General features: G+C 40.9%; 2 protein-coding genes across 3 annotated transcripts; both read right to left on the bottom strand.

Annotated features, from left to right (window-relative positions):
• Window positions 1–8,948: 8,948 nt before the first annotated feature.
• LOC122768969 (nodal homolog) lies at window positions 8,949–11,226 on the bottom strand. Of its 2 annotated transcripts, XM_044025202.1 has the most exons (4): window positions 10,903–11,226; window positions 10,600–10,805; window positions 9,431–10,224; window positions 8,949–9,334 (listed from the first exon to the last, which is right to left on the bottom strand). In XM_044025202.1, the coding sequence occupies exons 2-4, from the start codon at window positions 10,727–10,729 to the stop codon at window positions 9,182–9,184; spliced, it is 1,077 nt and encodes a 358-aa protein (XP_043881137.1). In that variant the 5' UTR covers window positions 10,730–10,805; window positions 10,903–11,226; the 3' UTR covers window positions 8,949–9,181. The 2 variants fall into 2 exon arrangements, with proteins under 2 accessions (XP_043881137.1, XP_043881136.1); XM_044025201.1 differs by having other exon boundaries at window positions 10,600–11,226.
• Window positions 11,227–11,286: 60 nt separating this feature from the next.
• On the bottom strand, window positions 11,287–15,281 carry LOC122768970 (deoxycytidine kinase 2-like). The gene is made up of 7 exons (XM_044025203.1): window positions 14,728–15,281; window positions 14,500–14,609; window positions 14,219–14,418; window positions 13,585–13,732; window positions 13,080–13,195; window positions 11,982–12,081; window positions 11,287–11,752 (listed from the first exon to the last, which is right to left on the bottom strand). The coding sequence occupies exons 1-7, from the start codon at window positions 15,014–15,016 to the stop codon at window positions 11,726–11,728; spliced, it is 990 nt and encodes a 329-aa protein (XP_043881138.1). The 5' UTR covers window positions 15,017–15,281; the 3' UTR covers window positions 11,287–11,725.
• Between the last annotated feature and the right edge of the window lie 367 nt (window positions 15,282–15,648).

The raw sequence follows: 15,648 nt of genomic DNA, 5'->3' as shown, positions 1-15,648 counted from the left end.
ATTGCTGTTATAATTGATACATAAATTGCACTGCTTGAATCTTGTTAACTTTGAAGTTTGGAATTGGGTAGTTTGAATATGATATATTTAAGAACCTTGAAAAACTTGAACCTATTTTTTGTTGTTGTTTTATATATTTGTAGGTATATTATATGCATTGGCTGCTATGGGGAAATGTGACTCAAATGCTTTTTTTTTTTCTTTCCACTTTTGTTTTTATGATTTAATAATTCCTCCTCAAGCTGATGTGCAGTCTCTTATGTCCCGGTGTGAGGCATAGTCGCTGCATTGGTTCTGTAAGAACCTGGTCGCAGAGTTCCGTTTTCCTAACCAACACTGGAATCTACAATAAATCTTGAAATACTTATTTAAAAGAGAAAAATGTCACAAAAAAACATACAAAAAAGAAATGTTACAATGAAGAATGTGATGGGGAGGGGGGCGGGGTTATCTACATAACCTTATGTGTATGTTAATCGTGTGTATGTGGCCGAGTGCATGTGCGTGTGTGCATTTCAATTTGTGTTCTTCAAAATCCTCAGACTTTTTTATGAAGTCATTACAAGATTTTAACCACCAAGACTGAACAAAAAAAAAACTGCAACCCACAGATTCACCAGTCCCATGAACATCATATTCAAGTAATGTAAGGGAGATCTTTTATTGGAGGCTTTAGATGTTGCAGCTACAGGAAATCAAGCTCTAGTACAAAAGTAAAAGTACTCCAGCTCCTTCCTGTGCCAGGTGTTATCAGAATGACAGGGAGAGGCAGGTACTAATGAAAATCCTATTTTCGTGGCGGGGCGCTCTTCTGCAAACGAAAACAAAATTAAAACAATCATGCCCTGTCCTCCTATATAGTGTCAGATGAAATGAGACAATGCTCACTGCTTTTCCTTGTCCATTTCAGCCTCTGGATGGGATGCATTTAGCCTGGGCCAGTCTTAACTTGATGATTCAGAGCAGTGGAATATTTATAATGACTGTGAGATTCCCTTGAATGTACTGCACTTAAATTACTGCGATGTTTCGTTGCCTTGTGGGACTTAAGTGAAAGAGAAAAATTGGATCAGTGCAGCAGTCCTCTGGTCTGAAATTAGCATTTCTTTTGTCAGTCAAAATTCACTAGAAAATTGAATTTATTAACTGAAGAGAGAGGGGGCTTTGTTGTTGGGGAAATACTGGCATCAGTCTAGATTTATGAAGTGCAATTATTATGACTGTATTAACATTTTTTTCTCTGAGCTTACACCAAAAAAATGTAAACTACAGTTGTCAATACATTCCCAATGTACCACATCCCTAATCCCTATTCTTTTTTTTTGTTTTGAGGTGTAAAATAAATTTCTTTAAGACTATATTCAGAGGCCATATGTTGGCTTTGAAGTCTGTCATTATTTTTTTAACCTACAGTATGTCCGCCCAAAGAACGTGGGACATTTGGCCCATTCTGTGAGATGCAGGTTGAACTGTGACGTGTGATGATGCAAACCGCACAATATTCAGTCCCTCATATTTTTAAATGTTTACACGTTGGCCATCCAAAGATAAAGGACAGACAGCATTGTTGGAAGAATTAAATTATTTATTATTTGTTTTAAAGGAGAAGCATGAATTAATGTTCCGTAAGGATCCAGAAAAAGACGTTTTTTGTCCTGCAGAAAACCTTGGCTCAATCTTAACGACGAGCCTTACATTTCTGAGTCAGTGGCGTTTCTCGACACGCCACTGTCTTTGAAGATTGGAGTCTAAAGAAAACCAAGCCGCTTGGCTTAAATTTGCACAGTAAGCCTCCTTAACATTCCACTGAAAATTTCTTGTGTTGTTTCAACAGCTTAATACCCCAGTCACAGTCTGATTCCAGCATATTTTCTGTCTTGTAGAAATATTTTGACAGATCCACAGATACATATCTGTCCCTAAATCCCCCTCCGTTTGGCTGCTGCGTCCAAAAATTAAAGCCGGTCACATGACAGGGAAGGGAACACAAGACACTTGAGGCAGTGGAGTTTCTGGTGTCTGGCCTTTCCCACTGGTTGACGTCTCGGGCACCAGTCCTCTCTGCTAATGGGAATATTGGGTGACGCCTGCTGTTGGGCACTGCCAGTAGAGCGTATTCATTCACTCTAAAGGGGTTGAAATCAAACCCTTTTTCAACAACAAGGGATTTCCAATTAGGCTCCGAGTGGAATTTGGCCATTTTGAGCCGAGTTCAACGCAAGCACGCATGAGAAAGATGAAACAAAAATCGAGATTTCAATGCCGTTCTATTAAATATAATGCCATCTTTTTAGCTCCAAACTGTCTGTCCTCATGGTCCTTTTCCACACATCACCGAGTACCTATTGATGGGACGCTTCGTAGACCTGTACCTCTGCTCCATTCCACTGTTACCGATTTGGACAATAGACGTTTAGCCCTTATTAGGATAATAGAATTAAATTTCAAATAGATTTGTGCCTGAGCCGATCCGTGCGTGGCTCACTCAGCTGCAGAGGCAGAGTGGCATATGGCATGTCATTATCCAAGCCCACCCTCCCCCTGTCCGGGGCCAACAGGGTTCATCGGTGCTTAAACAAACTGAAGGTTAGGACTGGCTGGCTGGCGTTGAAGGGGAGGACAGCAGGGTTTGTAGAGGGGGGGGTTGTGAAATCACAGCCTCCACAGCATCTCGGAGGGCCGCGGCACCGCACCATGGCGCCTGGGCTCAGAGACCTGCTTTAAAAGCTGGGCTGTGTTTGATCGAGGGGATTTGTTTTCTACTGGATTATACATGGCTGCTCCCTGCCTCGCTGAGGGGCCCTGTGCAATGTGACAGATCTCAGTGAAAAAAAAGAAAAAACAGAAAGAGAGAGAAAGATACGGGGAGGGATTTTGGGGTCAGAGAAGCCTCGAAGCATCAGTAATCAGGATAATTGCCATGTTCCTGGTACTGGTTTTAGCTTCCCCTCCTTGGCTCTGCAGTCACATATTCAAATTCAAGCTCTGGAGAGAAATCGCCTTTCATGCTGAAAGATGCATTGTGCCTCATTGTACTCAATTCTAACAAAAACAAAAAAGTCCTTAATTTGGAATTCATTTTTAATGCTTGGGAAAATATTTTCCCTGTTTGTTGCCCAGAAATGATAAACGACGCCGTTCGTTCAAAGCTGAATGAGGATGTTTAGTTCTATCACTCTATGGTCTCTCTCTCTCTCTCTCTCTCTCTCTCCATCTCTCTGGCTACAGACTATTGACTGTTAACGTGTTTTCAAGGGCAACGAGACACTCACGAGGAAAGCCTGGGGGAAAAGTGGAAGGGGAACAGACTCGTGCTGGTTGTAAAAATCCCTTAGTAAATCCCAATAAGTCCATGAAGACCTTAACCTAGTGCAAAGGTCTTGTTGCATGTTATGCACCTTAAATACTACTTAGGAGGAAGGCAACCAGGCGGACCTGTTCAAAGAAGGGTCGTCTCTTTCACTCTCAAAACAGGGATGGAGGTGGGGGTGAGGCGGAGTGTTAGAATAAATAAAGGCAGCTGCTTGCTCTGTAGAGTCTTGGCGCTGCTACTCTAACCTACAGATGACAGGGGCAGAGAGGGGTAGGGGTGGGGACGGACACCGCCTGCTTTGGTCTTGCTTTGGTCTTCCTCCACGTCCCCTGGCTGCCCTTGGACCCTTGGGGGCTCTCATCTCAGAGCTCTTCCCAGCATCCCTTCTTAGTCATGAGGCCAGTCCTACCTAGGAAGAAGATACTTAAATCAATAATTCAGACGGTCACGAGGATGCTTGTCTAGTTAACCCACGAGCCTTATAGCTGTATTGCACAATGTCATTGAAAGAGTTGCACATTCTTTTGTGCTACTGAACAGAACTGTCGGCACCACCATACAATTGAGAGGTTTGTATTAAAACAGCATTTCTTAAATGCAACACAAAGCAAAAATCAATCAATCAGCACAGATAACACAGTGATTCAGGATTGTTTTCCAAAGGCACAGCCCAAAAGCTTCTTTTTTTTTCCACGAAGGCAAAGCAGCAGGTTGTTATTCCAGGAGCTTAGAGCATTTCATTTCTTTAGAATCACAACGGTGTATGTTCAGCTGAAAAAGCTTATGGCCTCCAAATATTCGCCTGGTTTACGTGGTGGGGTATATTGCTGTATCCAATCTAAACACAAAAGTCTGGGGATTTTGCTTTTTCCTCTTCCTGTTTCCTTTCACTGTTTGTTTGCTTCTCAGAATGTTCCTGTGGACAAACAGGGCTGTTTTTGTTTTTGTTTTTTTTCCGCCCAAATGATCTTCAATGCACCAACGCTGCCAAAGTCTGAGGGTGCTGCAACCTTGAGAAAATAATATATATGGAAATGGGAAATCTATAAAGCATCTCTCTCATTGTTCTCCCTGCAGTGTTGTATTTACGTTTAAAAAAGAAAAAAAAAAAGATTTTGTCTCCTCAGGATGAAAAAATGTAAAGGATACCTTGCTTTTTTAAAATGACAATATATGAGTCTTAGATTTCGAGACGAGAAGTCTGAATATTAAAAAAAAGCAAGAAAAAAAAAGCTGTAAAATCCTTTAGTTGTGGGGTTTGAAACTTTGAATGTGCCTACAGCCAAGCATCCCAGTGATTGCTTACCTTCTCCTCCCTCTGCAGAACTGCAGGCTCCCCCTCATCTCCCAACAACCATCATCTTCAATTTGCTGAAACTGCCACTGTCTCCCTTCCATCCCCATGACCACGGTAGATATTTTGTCTGTTCCCTACTTTTTGTCAATCTCAGGACTGAAATTTCTTTATTTTAATGTAGATGGTTGTTTTCATTTGACCTCTCCTCTCTTATGTATTATTGTTTGAAATAAGTAAATAAAGCAAATGACTTCTATACCTGACCTGTTTCTCTACTCCTCTGTAGTAAACGCCCTCTTTCTTTCTTTCTTTCTTTCTTACAACGAACGTACTGTGAGGATGTGTTAAGCATATTATAGTCTAAGGATTCACTTTGCACACACAGCCATATGCCCGTCACCTCCAATCCTATTGTCCTGTTGTTCACCTGACCTTTTTCACCTCCCGCAGCAGTACAGTGTAACATCACGACTTGGCCTCATAGTTAATTTAAAACATCCTCAACAATTCAAATGAAGAAGGAATAATCATTTTTAAAACAAACCAAACTGTGATTGACATTTTTCCAGGATGAGGATTTGGACAAACCGCTCCTAAGCTGAGGCTAAGACGAGCTGTCACTATGCACGCAATTTACCAAAGTGGCCCATGCAGCAAAGTGTCCTGTTCTGAGGCGCTGATGTCTCAGCCATCACTTGTCCCATTTATCATTTTTTTGAACCTAATTTGTCAAAAAGAAAATCAAAGCACAGCCACTGATGTTCCTCACATAATGCAGCTCACAGAATGACAACATCACTACCTTTGTTTTGCCCTATATTTCAACTTCATCTTTGCCCATCTATATTCTAATATCAAAACATTAAAAAAAAAAGAAAAAAAGTACAACCTTTTATCAGTAGTATGTTGCCAGTCCTTCTACAAAGTCCAAATCTAAAGGTTGAACAACATGAGTACCTTGAAGAACTCAAGGCTGAGGGTTTTTTTCTTTCCTCATTTTCTTTCCTCACTCCCAACCTCTCCACCCACCTACAACATCAGATAAGCCGTAGACTGATGAGCCAGCCGCCTCCACCAGAGCGTGTGGTACTGGGAGACTACACACTGATTTCATACACACTCGCTGAGACAGAAAAAGAGCTCTGTGGAGCAGAAATGGCTCTCTTATTAGCAAAACTCATTCACCTGCACGCCACATTGAGTCCCCGGCAATTTCACAATAAATCATGAGAGATGCCTTCAGAGGCCACGGCGGCGGGGCCGGCGCTGTGCCGCGGCCGTGCCCTCGACTGTCAGTTTAGACACTCTGAATCATTTCGGGTTCAGCGGCCTCGTTTCATCTTAGATGAACTGAAAGGTCATCTCACACGCCACCTAACCAATATGTCTCTGGCTCCTCATCTCCCAGTGCTTCCAGTGATTGCTCATTCCATTTCCAAAATGTGAAAAAGTCATAGGTTAGTATGTCGTCCAAAATGTGACAAAAAAGTCATAGGTTATTATGTCGTCCAAAATGTGACAAAAAAGTCATACTATAGTATGTCGTCCAAAATGTTTGTCAAATTTTACTCGATTTACTGAACTGTGTATATTCATTAAAAAGGCTAATGTACATTTTGATTCTTCATCCTTAATGTACATTAGTGTGCAAAAGTAAGATTTGATTAGCAACACTACAATGACCCAACGGATTATTTTTCACTCACCTTATTGGAACATATCTCGAAAATAGGGAAAATAATATTTTGTTTTAAAATAACAAATTTTTCAGAAAGAAAACAGGTTAAAGTGTTGGGACAACAGTCGATCAGAGGTAGAATGAGTCACCTTTCAACTGGAAGGTTGTGGGTTGGATTCTGACGTGTTCTTGGGCAAGACACTCAACCCCAAGTTACTCCTGACGGCTGTGCTGGCAGCATGTGAATGGGTGATAGAAAAATGCACTGCACATACAATGGATGGGTAAAATTGGGGAAAACTGTAGTGTAAAGCAGCTTTGAGTGATCATCAAGACCAGAAAAGTGCTCTACAAATACAAACCATGTACCCTGACTCTCTTAAACCTAAAGTAGTGCTATTGATCAAACCAGTGTTTGATCTACCATTTTACATTGTTTGAAAAAGGTGTTTTACACCAGCCTTATTCAAGACATACTTGACATGTGTTACATACACATTTATGAGATAAAGTCAACGACAGCTTGCTAAGATATGAGACCAACTTTTCAGTCACATCATTCCAATCCAAATGCCAGTAATCACAGAATCTGACAGAGATTAAAAAAAAAAAAAAGACTGTCTTTGGACTTCAGCACAGCACTGAAGATGACTGGCTTCACAGACTGTAACACATCCCTGTGCTGCCCTGATTCAGCACATGTGAGGAATCAGGAATTCCACCAGGAACTTACTGATAACCTCAAGCCAGTGAAGTGTGTAAAGAGAGGTCAATATACAACTCTACATAGCTGGGAGCTACTCTTTCCATTCAACTTTTCCATGGCATTTTGTTGATATATTGTACCTCTTATCCCCAAATTCGCTGTGAACTGCGTGACATGGATTGTCTTGGGTTTTCCATTTGAAATTGTCATTATTAAAAGCTTGTAAATAGTGATTATTTAAATGGTTATGCTAGTTCCTCTGTGTGTCTCCACCATCCAAAGTTGGGTCTGTTGGACACTACAATTTATGAATGAGTTGTATTCAGTCTGTAATAGACATGTGAGTCAACTACGTAAGCAACGTCTGATAAGCAACCCAAGAGAAACATAGGTGATCATCTGTGTGAGATGGTGTTAAAAATCCTGCTCCTGCCTGGTTTACAGGGTCACATTTGTTCAGGAAGACCTGGAGGTGACGACACCAAGGTCAAGCTCTTGTGGCTTTGTTTTCTTTACCAAAAGACTTTACCATGTCCAAAATGACCTCCTCCTGAACTCGGTCGTTATCCCACACAGTTCTAATAAACTGAATAAATCATGCATGCGTTAATGATTTTCATCTAGCATTAGTGAAATGAAAACAGAGCCCCAAGTGCAACAAGTAGGTCCAATCTGTCTGTACACATATGACCCGAACTGTATAACTATACAATTTGATTAAGCATTAGATACAAAGCAAACCTTTTGTGTGAAGTGGTAAAAACTGTCAACATGGTCATTTCTGGAAGGAAGTAAAGCCAACAGAAAGAATTCTGTCTGGTCTTGTCTTGTCTTGGTCCAGTGTGGATTGAACAGTTTCAGCCGATCAGTTCCAGTCCTCCCTGTTCTTCCTCCACAGTAGCGTCGGCGTCCAGACGTTGACTCTCCCCAGTCCCTCACACTGCTCTCTGTTTGTTTGGGGTCCCGCTTGTCACCTCTGCTTCCTGACACCCCCGGCCCACCTCTCCAAAAACAAACAAGTGCTACTGCTTTCTCTCCATGCCTTGAAATACCGTCCATGTTGTTCCACTCATTGTGCCTGTTTGATCACAATCAACAAAAGAAGCCTGGCCACAGAGCAGCTAATGACCTCTGATGATGTGTGTGCACTGGGACGGGCGCAGAGATGTGGATTGGAGGCGAGGACGGCAAATACACTAACCGGTTTGCTGGTGAACTGTGAGAGAAGACAAGTGGGATTAGGAAGTACATGAATATCTTCAAACAGGTTAAGGCTTTGAGGGATTCTGTATAACGAGGTGTGAGAATGTACATCTTAAATCGTATGAGCAAATGTGTACTTTTAAATATATACTGAGGCTTAAATTGCACTTTTTCATTATCACCTTAATCACTTTAATATGGTCTGTTTCCCCCTTTATTACCAGCTGAAGATCAGTGAATAACTCGAAGGGTTTGGTCAGCAAAAGCTGAAATCTCAGTTTTAATTAATGTCTTTTTCGAGGATTTTTAGAAATTGTTAGACCTGAAATGTGATGTGAAGGTGCTGCAACCTTTTGAGCATGACACACTAACCTGTGCGGTTCTGCACCGGGTAGTACTTTTTATATATATGTAGTTCTTTTATTATTTGCATAAGAATAGAATAGAAAAACATGACAAACTGGTTTGCCGGGGCCTAAATACACTGACTCCAAAACATTAGAAGAAAAGAATATGACAGTGGCTTAACTCAATCAAGTTAAATTAAAGGTGAAAGAGAATCTCAGTCATTTTTATTTGGGGAAAAAAATCTTTTCTTGAAAAAAATAAAAGATGTTAAGTATGTAAATGTCCACAATTGTAATCTTTTTGAATAAATTGATTTATTTGGTTATATTACAGTATGGAGTAACTTCAAATTAAGTTAATCCAATATTCAAAAACAATATTAAAAAAAACCTGAAAGAAAAAACACTTTTTGTCAAAATAAACTGTTTTAATATATTTAAAATATTATATGTACAAAATATACACAATGTATAAATAGATCAAATGCTTGGACAGTGGAGCTCCATGTTGTTGTGATTCACCCATTATGGGATGAAGTCACGAGGAACTCGCGATTTAATAAATCGGCATTAATGTTTAAAGAAAAGTTCATTACAATGCTCTGTGAAGGTAACTGCGGTGAGAGCGGCTGGGCCTTCAGTGACAACCACACTCTTCTACGATCATGTCCTCGTGATGCCGCAGGGTCAGGTCGTCGTTCTCGATGTAAAGCATGGACAGTGGACTGAGGCGTGTTGGTACACACGACGGGCAAGTCACTCTTTCTGGATGGTGATGTCGCAAGAGGCTCTGGAAAAAAACACAAAGAACTCACATTAACATTTGAAACATTACAGAAAAGCATGAGGATGTTGTGGTGAATGGGATTTAAAATTGCCATCTTACTTGCATGTAAGCATGGTTGCTGGGATGGAAGGAGTCATCCAGCGGTGACGGACACTCTCCCTCGCAGCGATATGCATTGTACCGCTTGGGATGCACAATCCACTCGTCCCAGCCAATGTGATCAAAGTCCACCCACATGTCCACCTTCCGGCACAGCGGCCTCTGGACCGGCTCTGCTGTCGGTCCGGTTCCAGCAGCCACTCTCACCCTCTCCATCCTGTTCCTCTTGTGGCGACGACTTTGACTTTCACTGCTGTCTCTGTCCATGGTCACATATTTTGAGTTCTCCACAGTGTGAATGATACTGTACGCTGCATGGCCTTCCTGAGGCAGGTTATGCTTGGAGAAGACGACCATCATGACCCGGTTCATTATTGGATGATGTATTTTTCTTTGCCTCGCTTCCAAATTCTTGAAGAGAGACTTGCCCCTGTCTTCCCCGGCACCGCTCCCATGCTCTGCCTCAGAATCTCCTGAGGCCTCCTGGCTTGAGACCCCATCTCCTTGGAACAGCCTGTATTTTAACAGTGCAGTCACGTCAAAAACCTTCCAGGAAGACTTTTTGCTGCTCGCTGAAGTGTTAAAACTCCCCAGGAAAAGGGGCTCGTCGTGGCACGATGTGCTGCTCAGGTCACAGGTCTGCTTTCCGGAGTGATATAAATCCACAGTGGCTCGTTTTGAGGCAGAGAAAGCTGGCAGTCTGATCCTCAGCTCTGCCATCTGAACAAGTTCACTGGTAGAGACGGTTGACATGTCAAACGTGACGGTCCATCTTTCACCCACTTGATGACAACCTAAAAAATGGAGAGACGTATATGAGAAATTCACGGCAGTTTGGGATGACTCTGGTCAAACCAGATCCCTGGACAAATGTCAAAACACTGGAGCAGGAGGGTGAACAGAACAGGATGTGTATTGAACCCCCCTGTGCAGGGACGTCTGAGGGCTAATATACACACCCTGTCACATAAAACAGAGAAAGCCTTTAAAGCAGAATAAGCATTTTGACACTTGCTGTGTTGTAAAAAAAAAACTGACTGGATAACAGATTTAGTGCACCAGCCTGAGAGCTGTTCAGCAGCAGAGTACACACAGCAGAAACAAACACTCACAGCAACATGCTCCATTTCCACATAAGCTTTAAAAAAAAGAGAAAACTGTTCACTCACCTCTGGCCATTAGACTGAGGACAGAATCAGAGCTGTAAGCTGACGGTTTGTCCCCATGTGAAGTGATGGCGTTGACAGCTACGGGCACTGAGGAGTCAGCGGTTCTGAAGGAGCGGTACAGCTGCATCATGTACAGAGGGTATCTGCTGCGATGACTGGACGAGAGATTTCTGAATGATAATTGTTTCTCGAGGCCTGTGCGATATCTGTGGCCCTGGGTGGAGAAAACAATCCCCCAAGAGCTGAGCACGAGTGTGCAGAGAACGGTCAGCGTTCTGGTTTCCATTTTAGCCAAAAACTCACAAAATCTACACAAGAGCTCCTTCCTTCCTCGCTGCCTGCCTTCCTTCCTCCAGCTGGTCTCAGGCTGCTGTGTGCAGTCTGAGCTGCAGACAGGCCCCTTTATAGTGGACAGCTGCCCTTTGATGACCCCTGACCATTCCAGGCATCTCAACAGCTCCTCTGATCATCAGAGCACATCACAGGGGCAGAGAGGAGATAACATTTAGCCAAGGTCATTGTCCTGTCAAAGTGCCAGGCCTTTTTATATTCATTCAGGAGCCTAATCCGTTAAAAACATTAACAAATAACTCTTGTACAGCCATTAGCACCTTTCTGTTTCCTAATAGTGGCACAAGTGACACAGTTTCACATGACTTTGGTAATAAAATAAACAACACATTGCTATTTGTTTTTACAAAATGAGGACATTTTTATTTATTTTAACACCTGAACAAATACAACACCCGTCTTTATTTCCTTGTTCCAAGCAGTCAGGAATGTTTAAAACAGTATCACGCACAAAAACCTATGTGATCTTCAGTAAACTGAGTTTCCTTGTGCTCACAGTAGAGAATTGCACATATTTTATTTATTGTTATTTACTATGATAAATAGTTTTTACCATTCTAAGATGAACGGACAGTAGAAGAAGTGACAGAACGACTCAAAACTTACAGTCTAACAGTCGAGAAGTTTCCCTTTGAGTGTTTCATGTACATGAATTACTTCATATGTTCTAAAAGTCTATTGTGTTTTCAAAGGTCTATTAACACACTTGACTAAATGAGGTCATAATGATGGCTCATCTGTTTCCTGGTGTTGGTCTTAGCTGACGATTGTCCTTTCACAGAGCATCGAAGAAACTCTTCACCTGTGTTCCAAAAAGGTATCGTTACGATCACAATGGATCAGACACACTTTACACATCACACATCAGATCAGAAACTAAAATATGTCAGTGTAATGAGCTCCCTTTAAATCAAAGTAACACTGAGGGATACATGAGGGATAAAGCTTCAATCTTTACAGCGACCCCATGTGGTTAACATGGTGCATAGCAGCTACAACTATCAAATACACAAACATATACAGTACTGTACCTTTGTAATAAACTGCTTCTGCACCTCAGGGTCACTCTGAAACTCTGCACTGGCATCAAGTTGTAACACGGGGATCTGCTTTAACTTCTCAAAATGCGTTCTGAAAAGGAAAGACACAAGCTGCATCAGACACTGCACCACAGCAACAACAGCCCTAAAGTCCCCACGGTGTCAGTGAAATAACAAACAGCTGCAAGGAAAGTTAATCTAAAATAACTCAATCTGAGCAGAGCATCCTCCGCCACCTATGGTGTCATTCATTTGAGTTTTAATGTTCCTTTCCTTTTCATGTTTTTATACCAGGTGATGCAGGCAGATAAAATATCACAGTGGAATTTAATTATCCTTTCTAATTGGTCAAAAAAGAGTAACTTTACATTTCAAACTATGTGGATTATGCTCAGGTGATTCAAAGAAACATTTCTATGGAGCATATATAGACCCAGAAAGTTTTTTTAATCTTGTGAACATTTTCACACTTAAAAGACTCTTTACTTGAAATATACAGTGCTTAACAAATGTATTAGACCTGTCACAGAAAAAAAACATAGATATTTTATAAATCCTTAAAAATTGTATCGTTATTTATTTGGCAAATAACAAACTGAATTGACCTTTTTATAAAAATCAACCACCAAAGCTAATTTTTCTGTTCAGGAATGCAAGAAAATAACTAAAGTTTGACATCTTAATCAAATAATAATAATGTGCTCAGGTTTTTTTTGTAAAACAGTACATTTGAAAATTCATGGATAACAATAATAATCAATATAATTTTGATTAAAGAGCTTCTACATACTGGTGTAATAAACATAACAGAAACAAAACATTTTTTGTCCTGTTAATCCTGTTAATTGAGAGCAGTTGTGGTATAAACCTTACATTGGGTGGTGGTCTTGTCTTTTCAGATCTTCATAGCCCCAATAAAATGTAAACAACTCAGCAAATCAAAGTTTTATTTCCACTTCTGTATTCTATATCATCACAGACAAGAGATTGTCATATATTTTAGCCCTCATTAAAATGATTAAACATGTGAGAAAGTAAGAGTTTGAGGAGGACAAAACATGACCCATGTGATCATTCATTATTACTCACAAAGTGCTCTTCTCAACAAGCCACTTCTCATGTTGAACATGAAGCTTCTCCAGATATTCCAGTTTCACTCCCTGCTCCTCTGACCTTCTCCGCTGCTCCAGTCGCTCCATACATTTCTGGAAAAGCGATGATTATTTGTCAAGAATTTACAGCTACTGTACATTGAGACATGAACACAGAGGAGGGAGGGAGAGAGAGAGCAGGATTGTAACTACATGTAAACCTGGTCTTTGAAGTGTCGTTTCTCTCCATGTTTGTTGAACAGTTGGTTTGATGGAGAGCGTTTACATTTGTTTTCTGTACAAAGATGAACGAGCAGTAACTATCACATGCTTTTGTCTCAATTAAAGTGTGAATGTGTGTGTGTGCCCGGCTCCTGCAGAGACTGAATTTACAGCAACAATTGTTTAACACTTAGCGAATGTTCAGTATCAGATTTTCTTATAGGATGTGTGATATTTTTTATGGAGATTTTATGGTTTTACATACACTTAAATATTCTTACCGCTGGCTGGGCTGTGAGGTAAATGATGCCCTCCAGCTCCACCTGGTGTCCAAACTGCTCCACCAGGAAGGTGTGCCAGTCCTGGTAGACTGCCCACTCTGTTGAGTTGATACAACCCAGCTCAAACATGTTCAAAGCAAAGATGTACCTGACAGGACAAAGATTCTAATTTAATTGTATGCATATAAAGTAAAAAAACAAACAAAAGAACACATTTGCACAATAAAATAAAGCTGAGAAGAGCATGAGATTTTTTATCTTTGGTCTCATGTCACTCACAGAACTGCCTGCCTGTGTGGTTCATTACATTAGTTGTTTGGTTATGTTTGGTATAAAAAGGGGTACCAGATTTTTTCTCTTTTTCCCCTCAAAAAGCATGAAAAAGGGTTAAGAAACACATTAGAGACTCAACTGTAGTTTAATAATAATGTTTGAATGTGTGGATAGTGGAGTAAGTCTACAGCATCCAACATCAGCTGGAGCTCTGAAGAAAGAAGACATTAACACCTTCACACCCATATTGAATAATGATCTATGTTTTTTACAGACAGAATTAACCCATTCATTTCCTGTGAAGGCTCTTATCAATTATCCAGGTCGCTATAGCTCTCACTGAGACTCAAGTATCACCCACCTGTCGCTGTAAACTGAGCGCTCATACACCTGGACAGGTGTTCCCTCTGAGTGGAGCAGGTGAGCTGGAGGAGGCTGCAGCTGTGTTCTCAACCGGCTCATGCATGAATATGTCTGAAATGTGTATGACCAGCGCTGGGGCTCCTGGTACATCATCTGCAGCAGGTTGCTGACTGTCTTCTGGGGGGGCTCATCAACCGCCTGTCAAACACACACATAAAAGAAAGGGTCATTATTGTGGCCTTTGTGTCTAACGTTTTACTGGTCAGGAAGTGTGCAAACCTTCGAGGTCTCACTCTCAATGTTCTGCCACTTGCTGACAGGTTCTGCCATCACCTCCCAGTCTGAACAGGCTGACTGCAGGAGTCTGGCAAAGGTTGACTTTCCGATAGCTGATATTAGAGGTCACAAAAAACAAAGATTGTACATGTTAGCAGCACTTAACAGCAACACAGTGGATGTGATTATAGTTAGTTTGAAAGTAAACGTTTAAAATACTTATAATCTTACCAATGTTGCCTTCAATGGAAACTCTTTTTACTCGAGCTTTCCCATCTTGAGATGAAGCTTTACTTGACAGACACCTTGAACAGGACTTCTTTGCCTGACTTGCCATCGTGCATGGGTTAGTGGTTGCCTGTGTTATGGCTGTGTTGTTTTCAGCTCGCAAAAAGCTGCCAGGTCTGCTGAACTGGACAGGAGGCACAATGCAAAAGTATCTCTTCACCTGTGTCAGACCCGGTTGTTTGTTAAATTTAAGCACTTGGCTGAACATCACGTACCGGTACAGTCCAACCATTACGACAGGCAGTGTAGGTTTTATTAAAATGTCACGCTAATGAGCAGAAGAGGAAAAATGAGTTAAAATCATGGCGGCTAGCTCATCCGCTCTCTGCTGTAACAGAAACGTTCCTGGTGAATAATCATTGTAAAAATAAATATCTATATTTATAAAAACGTTGCGTTGATGTAATTGTTCCTGTTGAGTTCGAGTTTTCGGGTTAACTAAAAGAATGTGACTGACACATGCAGTAAGAGTATAACCCGGTGCTACAAACATTAGCAATGTGTCACTTCCGGTTCATGTTCTTTCATAATAAAAGTCGCTTGACAAAACTTATCTTGTCCGTTTTCAAACGCAGTTTATTGGTGACATGCATTTAGCTGTAAAATATTATACGTTCACTGTGCGTTAACATTTTTTTTCATTTATAGTCTATAGCCGTAATTTGAGGTGATGACGCATGAGTTTTTTTGACAACCCGGAAGTGTTTTGTGGAAGTGATATAATACTTACGAAGTTAAAATACTATAGATATTTCCAAGGTGTTCTTTTTTGAATAAAATATCTGGTGGAGGATTATATGTTTTTTATGAAGTTATTTTGGTTGTAAAAGAAAAAAGAAAGAAAGACACAAACCTCATTATTTA

This window comes from Solea senegalensis, linkage group LG5 (assembly GCF_019176455.1).
Source record: "Solea senegalensis isolate Sse05_10M linkage group LG5, IFAPA_SoseM_1, whole genome shotgun sequence".
NCBI classification, from domain to species: Eukaryota; Metazoa; Chordata; class Actinopteri; order Pleuronectiformes; family Soleidae; genus Solea; species Solea senegalensis.
This window is presented reverse-complemented; position numbering and strand designations above follow the sequence as displayed.

Coding starts and splice junctions, on each gene's coding strand:
- LOC122768970 (XM_044025203.1), bottom strand. CDS start 15,016: ATGGTTGGACTGTACCGGTACGTGATGTTCAGCCAAGTGCTTAAATTT. Junction 14,610..14,727: donor TTCCATTGAAGGCAACATTG/GTAAGATTATAA, acceptor CTCTAATATCAG/CTATCGGAAAGTCAACCTTT. Junction 14,419..14,499: donor TTGAGAGTGAGACCTCGAAG/GTTTGCACACTT, acceptor TGTGTTTGACAG/GCGGTTGATGAGCCCCCCCA.
- LOC122768969 (XM_044025201.1), bottom strand. CDS start 10,885: ATGGAAACCAGAACGCTGACCGTTCTCTGCACACTCGTGCTCAGCTCT. Junction 10,225..10,599: donor CCTCAGTCTAATGGCCAGAG/GTGAGTGAACAG, acceptor TCCATTTTTTAG/GTTGTCATCAAGTGGGTGAA. Junction 9,335..9,430: donor GCAACCATGCTTACATGCAA/GTAAGATGGCAA, acceptor GTTTTTTTCCAG/AGCCTCTTGCGACATCACCA.